Source organism: Salvelinus fontinalis, chromosome 23, assembly GCF_029448725.1.
Source record: "Salvelinus fontinalis isolate EN_2023a chromosome 23, ASM2944872v1, whole genome shotgun sequence".
In the NCBI taxonomy this organism is placed as follows: domain Eukaryota; kingdom Metazoa; phylum Chordata; class Actinopteri; order Salmoniformes; family Salmonidae; genus Salvelinus; species Salvelinus fontinalis.
The window spans coordinates 41,759,676-41,780,476 of NC_074687.1; the positions used below are offsets into that span (position 1 = coordinate 41,759,676).

The following is a 20,801-nucleotide window of genomic DNA, read 5'->3' on the forward strand; positions in this document are numbered from 1 at the left end:
ATGCCATTTCCTTGTGTTACTTTTGATAATTGTTGTTCTTTTTTAAAACTTTAGTTTATTTTGTAAATATTTTCTTAACTCTATTTCTTGAACTGCATTGGTAGTTAAGGGCTTGTAAGTAACCATTTCAAGGTAAGGTCTACTACACCTGTTGTATTCGGCGCATGTGACAAATACAATTTGATTTGATTTGATCTACCCACAATGTATCTTCTTCATATTCCTTAGGCTTACAATAGAGGCAGGCAGTTATTGTATTTCAAGTTATTGTATTTCAAATACATTATTTTTTATACTGAGTCTCTGTATTATTATTGTTTACCATTATTATTATTGTTATTATTATTATTATTATTATTAGGCCTATTGTTGTTATTATTATGCTATTATTCATGGGGTTTTGTGGATGGGGACTTGTGAGGTATAGCTTGGACAATGTCTTGGAAGGATTGCTTTTAATTAATAGTGAAATGTTCTGTCATGGCTTTACGTCAAAAAACCTCATAGCCTAGTAGCCTTCATGGTTTTAAATTCACAACCTCATTGCAAGACGATTGTATACAGCCTTATACCTATAAACAGAAGGTCGTGGATAAAATGTTCTTGTTTTCCCAGGTGCATTGAGGCATGTTTTTAAGGTAAATATTTTTTCCCAACATGAAATAGGCCTTTGTGTTTGCAAAGAGGTAAAGAGGCGGAAGAGAGAGAGGATCTGAACTGGCTTCCATGTCATACACTTAAATTCTCCATAGAAACTCTGATCTTAACGCGGAAACTTTATTAAACCCTGATGGTGGATTGATAAGACCGAATTTCTCTCGGTTTCTTTTTATTGTGGAGACCGGGGAGAGATGACAGAGGTAAATTGCTATTTTAATTAAAGCAATGCACGAGAGGAAATTGCTGTCTGAATATTGTCTCAGAGATGGGGTTTGTGACAGTTGCCTGGTAACTTCAATCTGTCCCACATTTATTCCAGATCACAGTTATAAGATAAAGTTTAATACAAATCTTTGCCCGAATGAAATCCAACCCTTTCTTGAACAACAGCTACAATGAAACAGAACTGCGGAGGAAACCTTATGTTTAACATGTATCTCTCAGGTTCGTGCTTTTGTACGTGAAATTATCAATATTATTGCTTTATATTCAGATGAGGGAAACTAGTATTTAGTCCTCGGGTAGTGATGCTGCTTCCAGCTAGCGTTTGCTCTGCCTTTTCAATCTGAAACCCGTCTCCTCTTTTGTCGGAAATCGGATATCCTCTTTCCTGAACGCGTTTCCTGGCTTCGGTTGTGAAGCTTGGACGAAGAAACCACAAATATGAGAAAAGGGAGCATTAGTTAGAGAGACTCGATTATAAGATAGAATCATAGCTTTTAAATGCTTTTATAATATTTTCAATCTGAACGGAAGTATTTCCACAAGGAATATAGCCTATCGAATTATCCAAATGTGAATTGTGTTTTAAACATATACCTTTGGCAATTAATATTAATTTTAGATTAGATTTATACTAATCTTTTTTTACTAACACATTTATTTGTGTTAATGACCGTTCTATTTATTTTACAGATCCAACAGAAAATCTGTTGAAAGAAAGCAAAAGTGGATCCTGGTGTCCCATAAATACAGGAGCGCAAAAAGGTAAGAACATTTTGAAATGTTGATTTATTATATGCATTCCAACCCTGTATGCATTTAGAACATTTGTATTACATTTATATATTATTATATATTACTTTTAATATTTTAGAGTCCATAGGAGCACTATTATTGATTTGATTAGAGATCATTGCTCAGTTAAAAGAACCCCAATGATCCCTTTTTTTCCTTCATGATTGTGTTGTTTGTCCAAGAGGCATGCTTTTTAGACAAATACTTTTCTTTCGTGATTCTGTTTTTTGCAAAACAGACATTGACGCTAATTGTTGTCCAACTGATAGCGTATCCACGTGTTTATTCTATGCGTAATTGGCCATTTCTTTTGGAAACCAAGTAACATTTGTTCTCCAGATTGCCTATCAAATAAATGCTTATTTCCCCACTTTTCCCCCCTTCACAAATCTTTATTCATGTGTTATTTTGAATAGGTAGTGGACAGATTCAGCTATGGCAGTTTCTCCTCGAACTCCTGTCAGACAGCGCCAACATGTCCTGCATTACCTGGGAAGGGACGAACGGAGAATTCAAGCTAATTGACCCAGATGAGGTGGCCCGGCGATGGGGCGAGCGCAAAAGCAAGCCCAACATGAATTATGACAAACTCAGCCGCGCATTGCGCTACTACTATGACAAAAACATCATGACAAAGGTCCATGGGAAGCGATATGCTTACAAGTTCGACTTTCACGGCTTGGCCCAGGTGTGTCAACCCTCAACAACAGAGCAAGCTCTTTATAAATTCCAGAGTAATTTTGCCCCTATTCCCTTTTCAGGGATTTCCAAACTAAGCCTTGTTGGTCCAGGCGTTGGTCCGTCCGGATTCTCCTATTGGCCGGGTTCGCCACCGACTCTCTACCACAGTCACAACCTCCAACCCCCGGGTCCGTTTGGTGCTGTGTCCGCTTCGCACATCAACTGTGTCAACAACATCAACAACCTGAATAACATCAATAACCACTACAATTGACTACTATTAATCCACCAATGAGGCATAATCATAATTCTCGATGATTGATGTAGTTTAAGGCGTGTCATTTTGGATTAGGCGTAATTATGATTTTTACTTTCGAAACATTGTCTTATCCTAACTGAATATGCCAAGGCGCAATTCATTATACATTTTGTGGAATGTTTCAAATGCAATAACATGCATTTTCAGATAGGCTATGTGTTTTAGACTAAATTCAGATCAAGAACCATTTTCTTGACAATTTGTTTTGTCTTTGAATCGACAGGACACTGGTGCCTACACCTCTGAAATTGCCTGGGGCTTTAGCGCCATCATGTGGCAATAAATTAAACATATAAATACTGAATTGATCTCAGATAGGTTTGCAGTGCACTAATTTCAAAGTAGGATTATTAGTGTCGATCTAAAAACATTATGGAGATAAAGATATGTCGTCGCCAATATATTCCCTGATGACTCCCACTTTAAATAGCCTTCGTTATTTTAAAGTTCCAATACAGACGTGTTTATCTCAATATCAAATCAGTTTACAATTGGCTCATTCATCCCCCTCCTCTCCCCTGTAACTATTCCCCAGGTCGTTGCTGCAAATGAGAACGTGTTCTCAGTCAACTTACCTGGTAAAATAACGGTAAAATAAAAATAAATAAAAATAAAATTTCTGGGTAACTATTAAGTACCTTACTGTCTTTGTTTTCAATTAAAATGGTCAAAAAGAAACAAATAGCAAAGAGCAATTTCTCAAGCAAGAATTTTGTTAGCACTGTCTGGGCGTGGTCTGAGTGCGGAGGGGATACAGCCATTCCAGGCTGTATCACAACCGGCTGTGATTGGGAGTCCCATAGGGTGGCGCACAATTGGCCCAGTGTTGTCCGGGTTTGGACGGGGCAGGCCGTCATTGTAAATAAGAATTTGTTCTTAACTGGCTTGCCTATTTATAAAGGTTAAAATTAAAATAAATACATTCCTATTGGTCTATTATAGCGTCCGGTGATGTCACCAAGCAGGCAAAAACTCCATCCCCCCAAACAGGCTGAAATTTCAGGTGGTCTTTTCAAACAGCTCTTACACTAAAAGGGCATTATCCTAATTTTCACAATTTAACAGTAACATTCCAACCTCATAGGGTAGGCAAAAACTCAACAGAGAGGTGAGAGGTGTTACAACAGAGAGGTGTTACATTGTGTTCTGACCCATTTAGATAGCAGTCACACAGCTTCTTCCACAGTCAGTTAATATATATATATATATATATATATATATATATATATATATATATATATATTATAAAACACATGAAAATCACGTTTTTGACTGCACTGGGCCTTTAAGCCTACTTTAGACATACACAGGCAGTCTAGATACAGTGCAGGCATCTCCTTTAGTTTTGACAACAACCACGTTAGTTTTTTCCTTTATACGTTTTATTTGGAAATTTTATGCATTAAAAAAAGCAATAGATTATTTAATTATAATTTTAAACCTTTTATTTCTTTGAAATTTTAGGCTAAAAATGCCAGTTGATATCATGCATGAAATTGTGTGATGTTATTTTACATAGGCCTACATTTAATTTTGCCGAATTATCACATAATGTATTAAAATTGTTTTCAAGTCCGTCAACCATGTTGTATAAAACCATCATCATCCTCAGAATTTGCAGATCATTTTGTTCAAATGCGCAATACATTTTTCTCTTTCAGTGTGGGTTGATGATCTGATAACATATTGTAGATTAGGCTTACATTCTTTCCAGCCACACGGGGGCGCTACGTCTCTGCATATAACAGGTGTACTGTTTGCATGATGAATTTTTTATTTTATTTAACCTTTCTTTAACTAGGCAAGTCAGTTAAGAACAAATTCTTATTTACAAGGACGGCCTACCAAAAGGCATAAGGCCTCCTGCGGGGACGGGGACTGGAATAATTATATATATATTTATATATAGGACAAAATACACATCACGACAAGAGAGACAACACAACATAATTTTTTACATTTTCTTTTATTTAAACTTTATTTAACTAGGAAAATCAGTTAACAACAAATTCTTATTTACAAGTCTACTCAGTATGCAGAAATGAAATACAATTATTTATGTAAAGAAAAAAAATCCTAATCCTAAATCTTATTTACAATTAACTGCCTGTTCAGGGGCAGAACAACAGATTCGATCCAGCAACCTTTCACTCTAACCACTAGGCTACTTTAGACAGACCTAAGACAACAACACAGCAAGGCAGCAACACATGACAACACAGCATGGTAGCAACACAACATGACAACAACATGGTAGCAACACAACATGGTAGCAGCACAAAACATGGTACAAACATTATTGGGCACAGACAACAGCACAAAGGGCAAGAAGTTAGAGACAACAATACATCACGCAAAGCAGCCACAACTGTCAGTAAGAGTGTCCGTGATTGAGTCCTTGAATGAAGAGATTGAGATAAAACTGTCCAGTTTGAGTGTTTGTTGCAGCTCGTTCCAGTCGCTAGCTGCAGCGAACTGAAAAGACAGTTGTGTGTGCTTTGGGGACCTTTAACAGAATGTGACTGGCAGAATGGGTGTTGTATGTGGAGGATGAGGGCTGCAGTATGTATCTCAGATAGGGGGGAGTGAGGCCCAAGAGGGTTTTATAAATAAGCATCAACCAGTGGGTCTTGCAACAGGTATACATAGATGAGAAGTTTACAGAGGAGTATAGAGTGCAGTGATGTGTCCTATAAGGATATTATGGGCAATTGGATTCATCTACATTTTAAAAACTTGAGCCACTGTTCCATGTGCTATTCTGTTTTGATGGAGAAACGTTTTGTCCTAGTTTAAATTTGTTTTCAACTTCATTGCTGTGGATGACATCACACACTTAGGTTGTGTCCCAAAAGGCACCCTAATACCTATACATGGCACTATTATTGACCAGAGCTCTATGGGTCCTGGTCAAAAGTAGTGCACTACATTGGGACATAGGCTTACCAAACAGACCCCCAGCCCACTCCAGTCTAAAAAACAACAGCCTCATTAACCATACATAGTCCACTACTTTTGACCTGGCCCAAGTAGTGCACTATATGAGGAATTGGATGCCATTTGGGACACACAAGTCAAACGTGATGCACTATGTAGGGAATAGTATGCAATTTAGAACACAAACAAAGTCTACTCAGTAAGCAGAAATGAAATACAATTATTTATGTAAAGAAAAAAAAATCCTAAAAAAGAAAAAACAATATTCAAACAACAGAAAATGCTGTATTCCTAATCCCAGTTAGCCTAGATTAATATTCTACAAACCCAGCAGTGAATTTAAAAAAATCTAAATTGATGGTATATATTCACCCATCCATGTCAGATTGCCTGTATCTGGTAAAGGATTACTTGTGGTAAGCTCTTATGTAAACTAAACCTTAACCTACATTCAGACATGCAGTGTGGTCAGGCAAGTGGTTTGAGAGCCAGAGGAACAACCATTCACCACTCCCTGTCTGTGGAGCTAATTTGATGTCATAGGTAGAGAATGCCTCCTCCACGGTTGCATACTGTGGGGAGGCTGATAAGAACGCAGGAGTGTGTGTGTGACCTGCATATCAATAGAGCCACCAGGGACCCCGTCATCTATTGATGGCAGACAGGCAGGCAGGCAGCGCTCGAGACACCAGACGCATTTCAAATCCCCTGCCTCGCCTCCCTCTGTCCGCACATTGCCAGGCCAACTGAGGCAAAGACATGATCTCAGTTTCTCTCTCTTCCTGTTCTCACACTATAGGCAGCCTACTTAAAATAGGTTTCCCTATCAAGACATATTATGAAATGCACTTTCAAAGGATGAAAAGAAGAACGGACCACAAGCAAGACGGTTACTGATCTAAACTGTTTAAAACTACCCACATACGTACACTCAGGGCTCTAAATGAAAATGTTTCATTGGTAAAACTGGTGCCCTCAACTTTAAAAAGTTAGGATTACCACATGAAATTTAGGAGCACCAGAAAATCTGTTTTTCTAAATTGATTGAGATACTGCCTATGGGCCTACATGAATTTGAGCTACTTTTGAAGCACATGTTGTGCACAATAAACTAATAGGTAACACTGAATACATTCGTTTATTATAAAAGCTAAAATGTTGATAGGAATACCTGCCACTGAAAGTCATTTGCGCAATATTAGGTTTCTTCATTGTGTAAAAGCACCATTTTCCTATTGAGACGCGTTACATTGGAAATTGTACACTGTCTCTTTAAAAACTTCAGGTTTGTCACTATAACATGCAAGAGATGTGTCTTCATTCATAATTGCTATTATCATTGATCTCCTGAAGAAGGTATCCCTTTTCCTTTCTTTCTGTGACCTCAAATGTTTGGATATTGCCTACTGGTAAAGGTACCAGGTTGTTAGCTAGCTAGCCAATTAGGTAACATGACTGAACAAAATTTCAACGAATGGTTAACGACGCACGAGTAGATTTAGAACGGCCCACGACATGGTTTATGAATGTAAAATGAAAATCTTTTGACCTAGTTGGTAAACAAGCAAGCCGTTTTTGATGCAATAATGGTGCCACCATGACGTTAACACATTTGCACTATAGGGCACTCAGAAACAACGGTATGGAGAACACTTTTCATTCCAATTCTTATTATCTGCAACAACAAAAAAATCATAGTTGCTCAGTGCTCCCAAATTATAAAAAATATTTAATTGCAAATGCGACCGAATTAGTTGCACTATTGAGACCTGTTGACACTACCGCATACATAAAGAGACCACTGTTATGTGCAGCAGTCCATTGATTCTGCGTACCATCGCATTGTATCATACGTTTAAAATAAAATCAAATTGTATTAGTCATGCGCCGAATACAACAGGTGTAGACCTTACAGTAAAATGCTTACTTACGAGCCCCTAACCAACAATGCAGTTTAAAGAAATTACAGATAAGAATAAGAAATACAAGTAACAAGTAAAGAGCAGCAGTAAAATAACAATAGCGAGACAATATACAGGGGTTACCGGTACAGAGTCAATGTGCGGGGGCACCGATTAGTTGAGGGAATATGTACATGTATTAAAGTGACTATGCATAGATAATAACAGATAGTAGCAGCAGCGTAAAAGAGGGAGGAAATGCAAATAGTCTGGGTAGCCATTTGATTAGGTGTTCAGGAGTCTATTGGCTTTGGAGTAGAAGCTGTTTAGAAGCCTCTTGGACCTAGACTTGGTGCTCCAGTACCGCTTACCGTGCGGTAGAAGAGACATTCTATGACTAGGGTGGCTGGTGTCTTTGACAACTTTTAGGGCTTTCCTCAGACACCGCCTGGTATAGAGGTCCTGGATGGCAGGAAGCTTGGCCCCAGTGATGTACTGGGCTGTTCGCACTACCCTCTGTAGTGCCTTGCGGTTGGAGGCCAAGCAGTTGCCATACTAGGCAGTGATGCAACCCGTCAGGATGCTCTCGATGGTGCAGCTATAGGACCTTTTGAGGATCTGAGGACCCATGCCAAATCTTTTCAGTCTCCTGAGGGGGAATAGGTTTTGTCGTGCCCTCTTCATGACTGTCTTGGTGTGCTTGGACCATGTTAGTTTGTTGGTGATGTGGACACCAAGGAACTTGAAGCTCTCAACCTGCTCCCCTGCAGCCCCGTCGATGAGAATGGGGTGTGCTCGGTCCTCTTTTTCCCGGAGTGCACAATCATCTCCTTTGTCTTGATCACGTTGAGGGAGAGGTTTTTGTCCTGGCACCACACGGCCAGGTCTCTGACCTCCTCCCTATAGGCTGTCTCGTCATTGTCGGTGATCAGGCCTACCACTGTTGTGTCATCGGCAAACTTAATGATGGTGTTGGAGTCATGCCTGGCTGTGCAGTCATAAGTGAACAGGAAGTACAGAAGGGGACTGAGCACGCATCCCTGGGCCCCCTGTGTTGAGGATCAGCGTGGTGGATATGTTGTTACCTACACTTACCACCTGGGGGCGGCCCGTCAGTAAGTCTAAGATCCAGTTGCAGAGGGAGGTGTTTAGTCCCAGGGTCCTTAGCTTATTGATGAGCTTTGAGGGCACTATGGTGTTGATTGCTGAGCTGTAGTCAATGAATAGCATTCTCACATAGGTGTTCCTTTTGTTCAGGTGGGAAAGGGCAATGAGGAGTGCAATAGTGATTGCATCATCTGTGGATCTGTTGGGACGATGTGCAAATTGGAGTGGGTCTAGGGTCTCTGGGATAATGGTGTTGATGTGAGCCATGACCAGCCTTTCAAAGCACTTCATGGCTACAGACGTGAGTGCTACAGGTCGGTAGTCATTTAGGCAGGTTACCTTAATGTTATTGGGCACAGGCACTATGATGGTCTGCTTAAAACATGTTGGTATTACAGACTCGGACAGGGAGAGGTTGAAAATGTCAGTGAAGACGCTTGCCAGCTCGTCAGCGCATGCTCGCAGGTCACGTCCTGGTAATTCATCTGGCCCTGTGGCCTTGTGAATGTTGACCTGTTTAAAAGTCTTACTCACATCGGCTGCGGAGAGTGTGATCACACAGTCTTCCGGAACTGCTGGTGCTCTCATGCATGTTTCAGTGTTATTTGCCTCGAAGTGAGCATAGAAGTAGTTTAGCTCGTCTGGTTGGCTCGTGTCACTGGGCAGCTCTCGGCTGTGCTTCCCTTTGTAGTCTGTAATGGTTTGCAAGCCCTGTCACATCCGGCGAGCTTCAGAGCCGGTGTAGTACGATTCAATCTTAGTCCTGTATTGACGCTTTGCCTGTTTGATGGTTCGTCGGAGGGCATAGCGGGATTTCTTATACGCTTCCAGGTTAGAGTCCCGCTCCTTGAAAGCGGCATCTCTAGCCTTTAGCTCAGTGAGGATGTTGCTTGTAATCCATGGCTTCTGGTTGGGGTATATATGTACGGTCACTGTGGGGACGATGTCATCGATGCACTTATTGATGAAGCCAATGACGAATGTGGTGTACTCCTCAATGCCATCGGAGGAATCCCGGAACATATTCCAGTCTGTGCTAGCAAAACAGTCCTGTAGCTTAGCATCTGCTTCATCTGACCACTTTTTTATTGATCTAGTCACTGGTGCTTCCTGCTTTAATTTTTGCTTGTAAAAGCAGGAATCAAGAGGATAGAATTATGGTCAGATTTGCCAGATGGAGAGGAAGAGCTTAGTATGTGTCTCTGTGTGTGGAATAAAGATGGTCTAGAGTTGTTTTCCCTCTGGTTGCACATTTAACATGGGTAGAAATTTGGTAAAACTGATTTAAGTTTCCCTGCGTTAAAGTCCCTAGCTACTAGGAGCGCCGCCTTTGGGTGTGCGTTTTCTTGTTTGCTTATGGCCTTATACAGCTTATTCAATGCTGTCTTAGTGCCAGCCTCTGACTTTGGTGGTGTGTAAATAGCTACAAAAAATAGTGTCGACTACAGCTTATCATGAGATACTATTAGATATACTTCCTTAGATATTGTGCACCAGCTGTTTACAAAAATACATAGTCCGTCGCCCCTTGTCTTACCAGACGCCGCTGTTCAATCCGGCCGGTACAGCTTATAACCAGCCAGCTGTGTGTTGATAGTGTTGTCGTTCAGCCACAACTCCGTGAAGCATAAGATATTACAGTTTTGAATGACCCGTTGGTAGTTTAATCTTCCGCTTAGGTCATCGATTTCATTCTCCAAAAATTGCACGTTTGCTAGCAGAATGGAAGGAAGTGGGGGTTTATTCGATCGCCTACGAATTCTCAGAAGGCAGCCCGCCCTCTGGCCCCTTTTTCTCCGCCTCCTCTTCATGCAAATCACAGGGATCTGGGCCTGTTCCCGAGAAATTAGTATATCGTTCGCGTCGGGCTCGTCAGACAAGTTAAAGGAAAAAAAGGATTCTGCCAGTCCGTGGTGAGTAATCGCAGTCTTGATGTCCAGGAGTTATTTTCGGTCATAACAGACGATAGCGGCAACATTATGTACAAAATAAGTAAAAAAAAAAAGTTACAAACAACGCAAATAAACGAACAAAAAAACACAATCGTCTGCTTTCTTTTCCGGCGCCATTTGAATAATTTGTATTGGTACCAGTGGAGGCTGCTGATGGCTCATAATGGCTGGAACGGAGCAAATGGAATGGCATCAAACGTGTTTGATGTATTTGATACCACTCTACTTTTTTCCGCTTCAGCCATTACCACAAGCCCGTTCTCCCCAATTAAGGTACCACCAACCTCCTGTGACTGGTACTGTACATTCAGTACATTGACCTGGCTAGACCTTTGGGGCTTAGACATTTATATTGGAAATTCACCTGGGTGAGTTGCAACAGTATTGTGTTCTTAAGATAGACAGTCTACGTTGGAGTTAATCTCCACATTATCTGTGCTATAATCCAGCATCCCTCTGCTTACATAACACACAGGTGGGTGCGAAATTGTTTTCCCTGATCAGGGTTTACATGGTGTGAATGAGAAAGTACAGCAAACAAGAACAGGTACACAAAAGGATCAACACACTAACTGAGAATATTAGGAATAATCTTCATATGCCTGCATTTCCTTTATCCCTCCCTGCACAATCTATTTATGGGACATTGTCTCTGTCTATTTGCTGTTGGCCAGAAATGACATTTTAACATGAATTCTTAATTTTTCTTTCACTAATGGATCCACTAATTTCACTAATGGATCCACCAGCTCAACTTAAAAGTCTCCCAAAAACTTTAGAAATGGGCAGAATGTCTATCCATTGCCTGCTCATTCGAGCCATTGATTTCATGGTAAACCCGTTCAAATTATTCAGATGCTCTTCAACATTTGATTACTCTAAGTACCTCAGTACTCTATCTGTGAGGAGGTGTTATCCCGAGGCTTGAGTCATTGTGCTGTGCCTGTTGTGTTGAAGTGATCCAGTCAGTGACTAACTCTAACTCCCAGCCAGGGTGAGGTATTATGGAGCTCAGTCACACAGCACACCTACCAACTATCTATATATAAACTGCCTCAGAGGAGAAGAGGGAGAGACGAGATGATTATTTGACTGTTAACCCAGTTCTTCATTCCTTTGAGATTTTGCAAGTCAGTGTAGATGAAATCAAACTGCTATACTGTACTGTGATGCTTAAATGTAATATACGGTAAACGGTAAATGGTTATGTCCTCTAAATCTCTTTTGGATGAAATAAGCATTTTGAAAAGATGGGCTGCCAAAGTCCTACGTGTGATTTTTTTTTCTCATCAAGAAAGATGCCTCTTCCCCGTGTGTCCTCTGCTCTGCCAGTCATCTATTACGTAAACGACTAGATACTCTGTGATGTGCCACCATTCATTCTGGGAAGTCTCTTGGTTGCGCTGTTTAAAACGTCACCAGGAGCATCGCCACTGCATTACCTGGATTCAACAACAGCAAATAACAGAGCTTTGACCAATCAGACACCCAAGGTGGGACGCAAGGACCCGAGCAAAGTTAAACGTGTACTATTTTATTTCATGATCACTATTCTTGGCTATGCATTGTTTCATTTCTGAAAGTGTTTGTAATCACGCATTTTCAGCAGAGGGAGCTTCAGAAATCCCCCCCAAAATAATGTCTGCCATCTTTCTCATAAGGAAACAACACGAACCTGTGACGTATAAACTACCATACACAATTACATGTTCTGCCACCCACAGTGTGATCTCCTACCTCAACCCATTCCCTGTAAGCTGGGCTAAAATGGATTAAGATCCCTGCATATAGCTGCAGCTGAGTGGTGTCCTACACCGTAGCTTGTCGACCGCAGGTACATGCAGGTATAATCTTGTTTGACAGATTAGGAGTGTAGTTAAAGTAAGTGAGAGAAACAAAATAGCACATAATCCTTCATGTTCGCCGTTCCATTTGAGTTTCCACAAGGTTGAACTTTGCATTTAGGTCATACCTCTAACCACAATCACCTCTATCAAATCATCTTCCATTTTAAGATGTCAATAAACACAACATATATTCCCATTGGATCAACAGTCATAAACCCTTCTAAACATGACATAAATGATAGACATCATGCTCAAGTACAGATTATTTTACCCTTGAACACATAAATGAAAATGTTTCAAGGTATAAATGGCTAGTCTGAAATAATCCCACACTAGAAGGAATATTAAAAGGCGTGTAATTGAACCAATTATCGGTCAGCACAACATTGTTATTCACCACTGTCTGATGCCGTGTCAGTGTATGTAATAGACATCTAGAGAGCAGCTTACTTTGTCTAATTACAGTATTGTAGCAAACGGTGGACAGGAAGGTGAGGTTGCTGGCATGAAAGGCAAACACCATACGCATCACACCAATAGAGTTAACCCACTTGGTGGGAATTGCAACATGGATCATAACGAGGATCGCTACAGTATTAACAGCTGGTTGCCGATGCGAAATAATGTTGGTAATTAGGAGTTAAAATGCACTCACATAATATAGACATAACTAGAGGGACTGAAGAACACTATTAGTATGTATAAATGTCACTCCTTGATGACAGTCCCTGGCTCAAAGCCACAAGAGAGTAGAACATATTTCAAACGTTGCTTGTTAAGGGGAGGTAGTTGCAGAAACAAAGGAAAGGTTCCGTTGACTTCCTCAATAGTTGGTCAAGATGATCCACACGTAACACATAGCACGAGATCAAACACTTTAATTGTCAGGTCAAAGGGAATTTATGGAATTGTAGATCATGTGGACTTGAAATTCTCTCTCAGGCCATTTCTCTCAGAAATCAATGTTGATATGAACACAGAGAGGAGTTGGTTGATGGCGAAAACAGACGGAACCACCAAGAAATCCTTCAGCACCACTACAATGACATTCTGCATCACGTGTGAGGTATCCTTTACAGATAACATACAGTGCATTTGGAAAATATTCAGACCCTTTGACTTTTTCCACATTTTGTTACGTTACAGCCTCATTCTAAAATTGATTAAATTGTTTTTTCCCCTCATCAATCTACACACAATAACAGGTTTTAACAGGTTTTTAGACATTTTGGCAAATGTATTAAAAATAAAAACTGCAATATCACATTTACATAAGTATTCAGACCCTTTACTCAGTACTTTCCTGAAGCACCTTTGGCAGCGATTACAGCCTTGAGTCTTTTTGGGTATGACACTACAAGTTTTGGCACAGCTGTATTTGGGGAGTTTCTCCCATTCTTCTCTGCAGATCCTCTCAAGCTCTGTCAGGTTCGATGGGGAGTGTGTCTGCACAGCTATTTTTAGGTCTCACCCAGAGATGTTTGCTCGGGTTCAAGTCCGGGCTCTGGCTGGGCCACTCTGAATGGCCGCTTTGGCTGGACATTCAGAGACTTGTCCTGAAGCCACTGCTGCGTTGTCTTGGATGTGTGCTCAGGGTCGTTGTCCTGTTGGAAGATGAACCTTCGCCCCAGTCTGAGGTCCTGAGTGCTCTGGAGCAGGTTTTCATCAAGGATCACTCTGTACTTTGCTCCATTCATCTTTCCCTCGACCCTGACTAGTCTTCCAGTCCCTGTCGCTGAAAAACATCCCCACAGCATGATGCTGCCACCACCATGTTTCCCCGTAGGGATGGTGCCAGGTTTCCTCCAGAATGGACACTTGGCATTCAGGCCAAAGAGTTCAGTCTTGGTTTCATCAGACCAGAGAATCTTGTTTCTCATCGTCTGAGAGTCCTTTAGGTGGCTTTTGGCACACTCCAAACGGGCCGTCATTTTCCTTTTACTGAGGAGTGTCTTCCATCTGGCCACTCTACCATAAAGACCTGATTGGTGGAATGCTGCAGAGATGGTTGTCCTTCTGGAAGATTTTCCCATCTTCTCAGAGGATCTCTGGAACTGTGTCAGTCAGAGTGACCATCAGGTTCTTGCTCACCTCCCTAGCCAAGGCACTTCTCCCCCGATTGCTCAGTTTGGCCGGGCGGTCAGCTCTAGGAAGAGTCTTCATGGTTCCAAACTTCTTCCATTTAAGAATGATGGAGGCCACTGTGTTCTTGGGGACCTTCAATGCTGCAGAAAGTTTTTGGTACCCTTCCCCAGATCTGTGCCTCGACACAATCCTGTCTCGGAGCTCTACGGACAATTAATTTGACCTCATGGCTTGGTTTTAGTTCTGACATGCACTGTCAGTTGTGGGACCTTATATAGACAGGGGTGTGCCTTTCCAAATCATGTCCAATCAATTGAATTTACCACAGGTGGACTCCAATCAAGTTGTAGAAACATCTCAAGGATGATCAATGGAAATAGGATGTATCTGAGCTCAATTTTGAGTCTCATAGCAACGGGTCTGATGTCGATAAGGTATTTCTGTTTTTTATTTGTAGTACATTTGCAAACATTGTTTTTTTTAAACTGTTTTTGCTTTTTCATTATGGGGTATTGTGTGTAGATTGATTAGTTAAAAAATATATTTAATCCATTTTAGAATAAGTCTGTAACTTATCAAAATGTGGAAAAAGTAAAGGGGTCTGAATACTTTCCGAATGCACTGTATCTCAGTATGATAGATAAAGAAGCTTTGAGAAGCTTAATGTGCTTCAGGTGGCCTATATCCGCCCACAGCAAAGCTGTCATGTAAGGCTACCCGCTGGGCACACACTTGTTGAACCAACGTTGTTTCCACGTCATTTCAATAAAATGACATCGAACCAATGTAGAATAGATGTTGAAATGACGTCTGTGCCCAGTGGGTACAGTATATGAGTCATCTCATAATCACTGTGAATGAGTGTCCTTATTGATTACACAGTATGGCTCTGTCTGCATTGCTGCTGTTCAGCCCACGCTTGCTTGATGTGATGATGTGGCCAATAGTCATTCAGTAATCCACTGGTTACCATAGAGACAAGGAGGAGAGGAATGCACCAGCCAGCAATCAGACCTGGCCTGCGTCTCAAATGGCACCCTATTCCCTATATAGTGCACTACTTTTGATCAGGGTCTTGGTCAAAGGTATAGGTTCACATAAATTCAATGAAAACCCACACTAACATTAACAGTGTTGCACTTTTCATGTAGCCTACGTTTGGCCAGATAGTTGCCTAACCACGATCAAGCAACATTACTGACTAAACATTCAAATCCTGTTGCTGAAGGATCATTTTTCTGTGACAGTATAGGTCAAATTAAGGTCCTACATCTGTAGGGCAACTATATAGGGAAAAGGTTGCCATTTGGGATGCAGCCCTGGATTATTAACTCCAAGTAGAACTCTACTGCTTCCTGTTTCATGTGAGCCACACAGTCTCATGAAGATTCACTGTGACATTTCAGAGAAAAGTGGGTCAGGAAATATTGTTCCAAAAGCTAAATTGAAATAAAATATTAAGTATAAACTTATCTTTTCCTGACCCAAATTGATTTCCAAAATTAAATAGGAATCTTTAAAGACCAAGTACGTTACCTGGGTGTCGAATAGCCCAAATTGTCCGTATCAGTGTTTCACCTTCTTGAAATGCGTAAAATCCTTTGATTAGTTTAAGACTATTTCACAAAAACCCTAATGTTATACTGTAGTAGCCTATATGTTACGTTTGTGTTAAGCATATGTAGGCATGTGTTACAGGTTGCCTAATACCGTACAAAGTGGATAACAAGAATGCAAATAGCCAACAGCTAAAGGCTTAGGACGTGAATGTGGATGAGAGGCCTTTCAGGTCATCACTGCCTCAGCAAGAGTTTTCCTTTCAGCACTAGGGCCAGCTCTCTCATGCTCAGATTTACACACACACACAAAAACACAGACAGCAACATGTACTTCAAGTTCTTTAATTCCACAGCAATAACATAGACAAGTATTGACAGTTCACTAGTGTATCATTGCATTGTTTAAGTTACATTATGTTTGAGAACAGCTCTCCAGAAATAAGTGCTATACCAGAGTGGTTCCTGATTGCTCTGAGCACATAATCACATTGTGCAAGTGAAAGCCATGTATGATTAAACATATGCAAATGAGCCACAGTAACAGATCAGCTAACTGTGAACATGGTGGCTCATCAGATGTCGAAGAAAAGTCCATCTTCTGAACCAATTAGTAGGGGTAACAGTCCAGTTCCTTCAAGCACTAGCATATTACCATGACACTAAATAACGTAAACGCTTTACTGTTAGTGAATGCTGCACTAGTTTAAATAAACACAATTACATGATGTTGCCAGGGCCTTCTTTCAGGCTCCAATGTTTCAATGCAGAGCACTGAGCCACAGATAAACAGTAGATTGGAGAGATGCACCGACAATGCTGAAAACAACCACCAGCTTTTACCAGTAACTATTGCACCATTACGAGTTCACAAATAGGGTAAATAACATTAATAAACCATTAGAACTGATTTTTTTTTGTCACTTCAACAAGTACATCAACAAAATGGCAACAATTATTTTTTTAATTAAAATATATTTTTTCAAATGGAAACAATCTGGTATAATAGTTACAAATAAATAATGATGTAAACCACAGTGTTTAATATTGTGATACTTGGCACAAATTATGCTAAAGAATCTTTCTTTGTGCATTCCCTTCAATGTCCTAAGTGCTAGCATAGGTTTACGATGCGTAAAGGCTACGCCAGTACCTTGGATAGCTCCACCTCTCGACGCATAAAATACAGCTTTTCTTTGCCCACAACATAACTCCATAAGTGAACATCAAGGCAATTATAAAAGTAGTCCAGATTACCCACATATGTGTATTTGCAGACATTCCATTGATCCACGGAGTCCCCGTGACTATCCTACAGTATTCGCAGAAGTGTACAAAAGAAGATTGGCCTACATTCAGAATACAACATGCATATACTGATCCGTGGTTACGCAATACAATTAGTTTTAACACTCACTGGTACAAGTCAACACGCATGTCTTAGAAATGTATATTCACTTTAGATTGGATTTTCCTAATCTCGTAGGCATAGGCCTTAAACTGTTGAATATTACATTCAAACCACTATTTCAGGGCTTTTGAGAAACATACATCGGAGCTCTCCTTTGATTTAACGGTCCAAGTCTTTGTCCCTCGACTCGCCTTCATCTTTTAGCTCTTGAAACACCTCCGTGAAAAAGTGCGGGTCTGCATTTAACTGCAACATTTTGGCACTCGTGTTATTGATGATGCTCATAGAACAATCCCAGAAATTATCCTCATTTTCCATAATCATGAATGGTTTCAGAGGGTATGATATCTCGCAGCCCATGTACGAGTAGGATAGATAGAGACAGAGCAGGAAGATACCTTGGAGTTCGGATGCGCTGTCGATATCATCGGGTATCGATTCCTTACAGAGCAGGTAGACGAAGACTAAGTTAGCAGGTGTAATGAATCCCTGGTCCTGCCAGCCTTGGAGGAGAAGGGTTCGGTCGACATTTCGGAACCATAGGATGACCTCACTGTAGGTGAGCTTGACTTTACAGCATCTCCTGCACATAAATTCGCCAAGACAGCGCAACAGCTCCCCGGTCGATGCCTGGATAATCACACGCCTCGGCGAGAGGTCTACTTTACTAGGTTGCTTTTGGACAGGCAAAAGCTTCACATTCTCAGAGGGGACCTGGGGCTGGTTAGGTTCAAGGCTTTGGGTAGGAACGGCCGGTACTGGTACAGCGAGTGGTGCTTTCTTACCATCCGTACTCGATTGCTGGGATTTTTTGTTATTTTCATTATTTTGCTGGTCTACGTGGCTGTTATTCACCTGTGCGGCGTTTGGGTTGACTTGCTTACAACTATTTTTCTTGGTCGATGTGGTAAACAGTTTCTTCAATGTGAGAACTGGGACAAGCAGGGAATTGTTCTTTACGCTCCCCGTTTTGATTGCGTGGTCACCCTCTTTTCTGTCATCCAGAATAGCCTCCTTCTTAGATGTTGGAGATATGGAAAGCACCGTCCCCATTCTTGCAGCGTAGGCTACGGCGTAGGCTACAGCCTGGAGAGACGGCGTTCCTCGTTTGCGGGCGGCGTTCCTTGCTTGCGGAGAAGTCGTCCTAGACGACAGCGGTCAAGTCAGAGCAGCGAATTTAAATCCATTGACTATGCGGGTCCATTGCGTTGACAGATGGAAATAGATTCTCATAGGAATTGAGTGGATATTGATGAGTGAAATTCCAGGAGGCAATGGTCGCCTCACACGACACTCCCTCTACAGCGCACTACCCCACAAGCAGTCAGCTGTATACAGACAGACCTTCACACTCAGGGAATGTTCGGAGAGTCAAAACCAGCAGGGACAGTTCCTTCAACGAGGATTAGTTGTTCAAGTCTGAAGAATTAGCCAACCCCCAATCAGGGCTCTAAATTAACGTTTTTAATTGGCTGCACTGGTGCTCCCAATTAAAAAAATAAAAAAGAGTTAGGAACGCCACATACAATTTAGAAGCGACAGAAAATACATGCTTTAATTTGTTATTGATTGAGATACTATATTGGGTCTACATGAATTCTAGCTACTTTTGAAGCACATGTTATGCCCTAGAAACGGACATGTAGCCTAACACTGTAAATACATCCATTTATTATAAAAGCTAAAATGCTAATACGAATGCCTGTCATTTTACACAGTAATTTGTGTAATATTATGTTTCTACATTGTGTAAAATCACACTTTTTCTCTAAACATCAAGCCTGTGATGACGACATGCAAGAGATCGGTCATTCCTTTATTGCAATGATCATTGATCTCCTGAAGAAGCTATCCTTTTTCCTTTCTTTTTGTGACCCCAAATGTTTAGATGTATCGGTAAAGTAACCAGGTTGTTAGCTAGCTAGAAAACGAGGTAACATGATTGAACAAAGTGTAAACAAAATGTCAACTACGCGGGAGTAGTTTTACAACTGCCTATGACATGGTTTATGAATGAAAAATGCTGTCCAGGCGACCCACTACAGGTATTGTTGTGGTGGTAATGTGTGTCAGATCCTTTGACCTGGTTGGAGTAGAAGCAAATAGGTCGCACTTTAGAGCCCTGCCCCCAATACATAGGAAGACCGTCAGCTGGTTAGACCAATGAGATAATCAGTGACCATTTTAGAACAAGCTTCCAATGATAGATGACCTAATCTTCAAATATGAAAATGAGAGCAAAGCTAATCAGTAGATGAGTTAATCATATTAAACACCATAACATCAATCATCTGTCTTTGAGTCATAAGGATTTGAATAAAATAATGAGACTTGAAACCTCCAGGCCAACATTGCACAAGGCAATATGAATCATTTGAGAATAAGAAAGGCAATTGAGGGCCCACATGGCAAGGTATATCTTTAGGGGAAATTAGGGCTTTTGAAAGAAAATACTTAATGATAACTTAATTTAAAAAAAAACTCTAACAATAAAGTTGTAATCTAAAAGGGTTGAACAATAATGCATAATAATTGCTGGAAATTATTCTTGCCTTATTCATACAAACCTTGACAAGCAGTCATGTTGCAATATAACTGATCAAAACCATACAACTAAGCCAAATCCATGACCTTATGATATGTTTTATTTAACCTTGATTTGACCAAGGAGTCATACTGAGACCAAGGTCTCTTTTACAGATGAGCCCTGAATGACAGAAATGACAGATATACACACATCAAAATACAAATGCAGAATGTAAGCAGAAAGAAAAACATGGTACTAAGCATAAAAATAATTCAAAAAATGTAATTCAATACCAACACATTAATCCGTAATAAGGTCCTCAATCAGCTTTCTCAATTCCCCTAGAGGCACCAAAACATCAAATGTAAGAATATTTAGAAAATTGTTACATAAATACGTAAAAAAAAAATATATATATAGCTGTTTTACCTTACTGGAAGGAATTTCAAAAGTTAACCATCTATGAGACCGGGATTGGTAACTCATATGTCTAAAGGTTAGTAATGATGTTTGGCACAGTGGGAGTTTTGTAAAAGGGCTTAAAAGGGCTTAATAAATGAAACATAGTAGTGTATCAACCTACGTGAAATCAAAAAAGGCCAATCAACTTTCTGGTAGATAATGCACTGATGAGTACTAAACCTGTCGCCCGTGATAAAGTTCAGTCCGCTATGATAAACTGCATATAATGGCTCTAGTGAAGTGGCAGCTGCGTTCATGTTGTCGCCATAGTCTAGGACTGATAGAACCGTGGACCTAACAATCTGATTTCTACTATTTAGCAAGAGGCATGACCTGCTT

General features: G+C 40.6%; 2 protein-coding genes across 2 annotated transcripts; one reads left to right on the plus strand and one right to left on the minus strand.

Annotated features, from left to right (window-relative positions):
* Positions 1–649: 649 nt before the first annotated feature.
* On the plus strand, positions 650–4,291 carry LOC129821344 (protein FEV-like). Its single transcript, XM_055878938.1, has 3 exons — positions 650–1,104; positions 1,576–1,647; positions 2,094–4,291. The coding sequence occupies exons 1-3, from the start codon at positions 1,056–1,058 to the stop codon at positions 2,630–2,632; spliced, it is 660 nt and encodes a 219-aa protein (XP_055734913.1). The 5' UTR covers positions 650–1,055; the 3' UTR covers positions 2,633–4,291.
* A 12,100-nt stretch (positions 4,292–16,391) lies between these two features.
* Positions 16,392–18,874, minus strand: LOC129821345 (cyclin-dependent kinase 5 activator 1-like). The gene has a single exon (XM_055878939.1). The coding sequence runs from the start codon at positions 18,524–18,526 to the stop codon at positions 17,633–17,635; it is 894 nt and encodes a 297-aa protein (XP_055734914.1). The 5' UTR covers positions 18,527–18,874; the 3' UTR covers positions 16,392–17,632.
* Between the last annotated feature and the right edge of the window lie 1,927 nt (positions 18,875–20,801).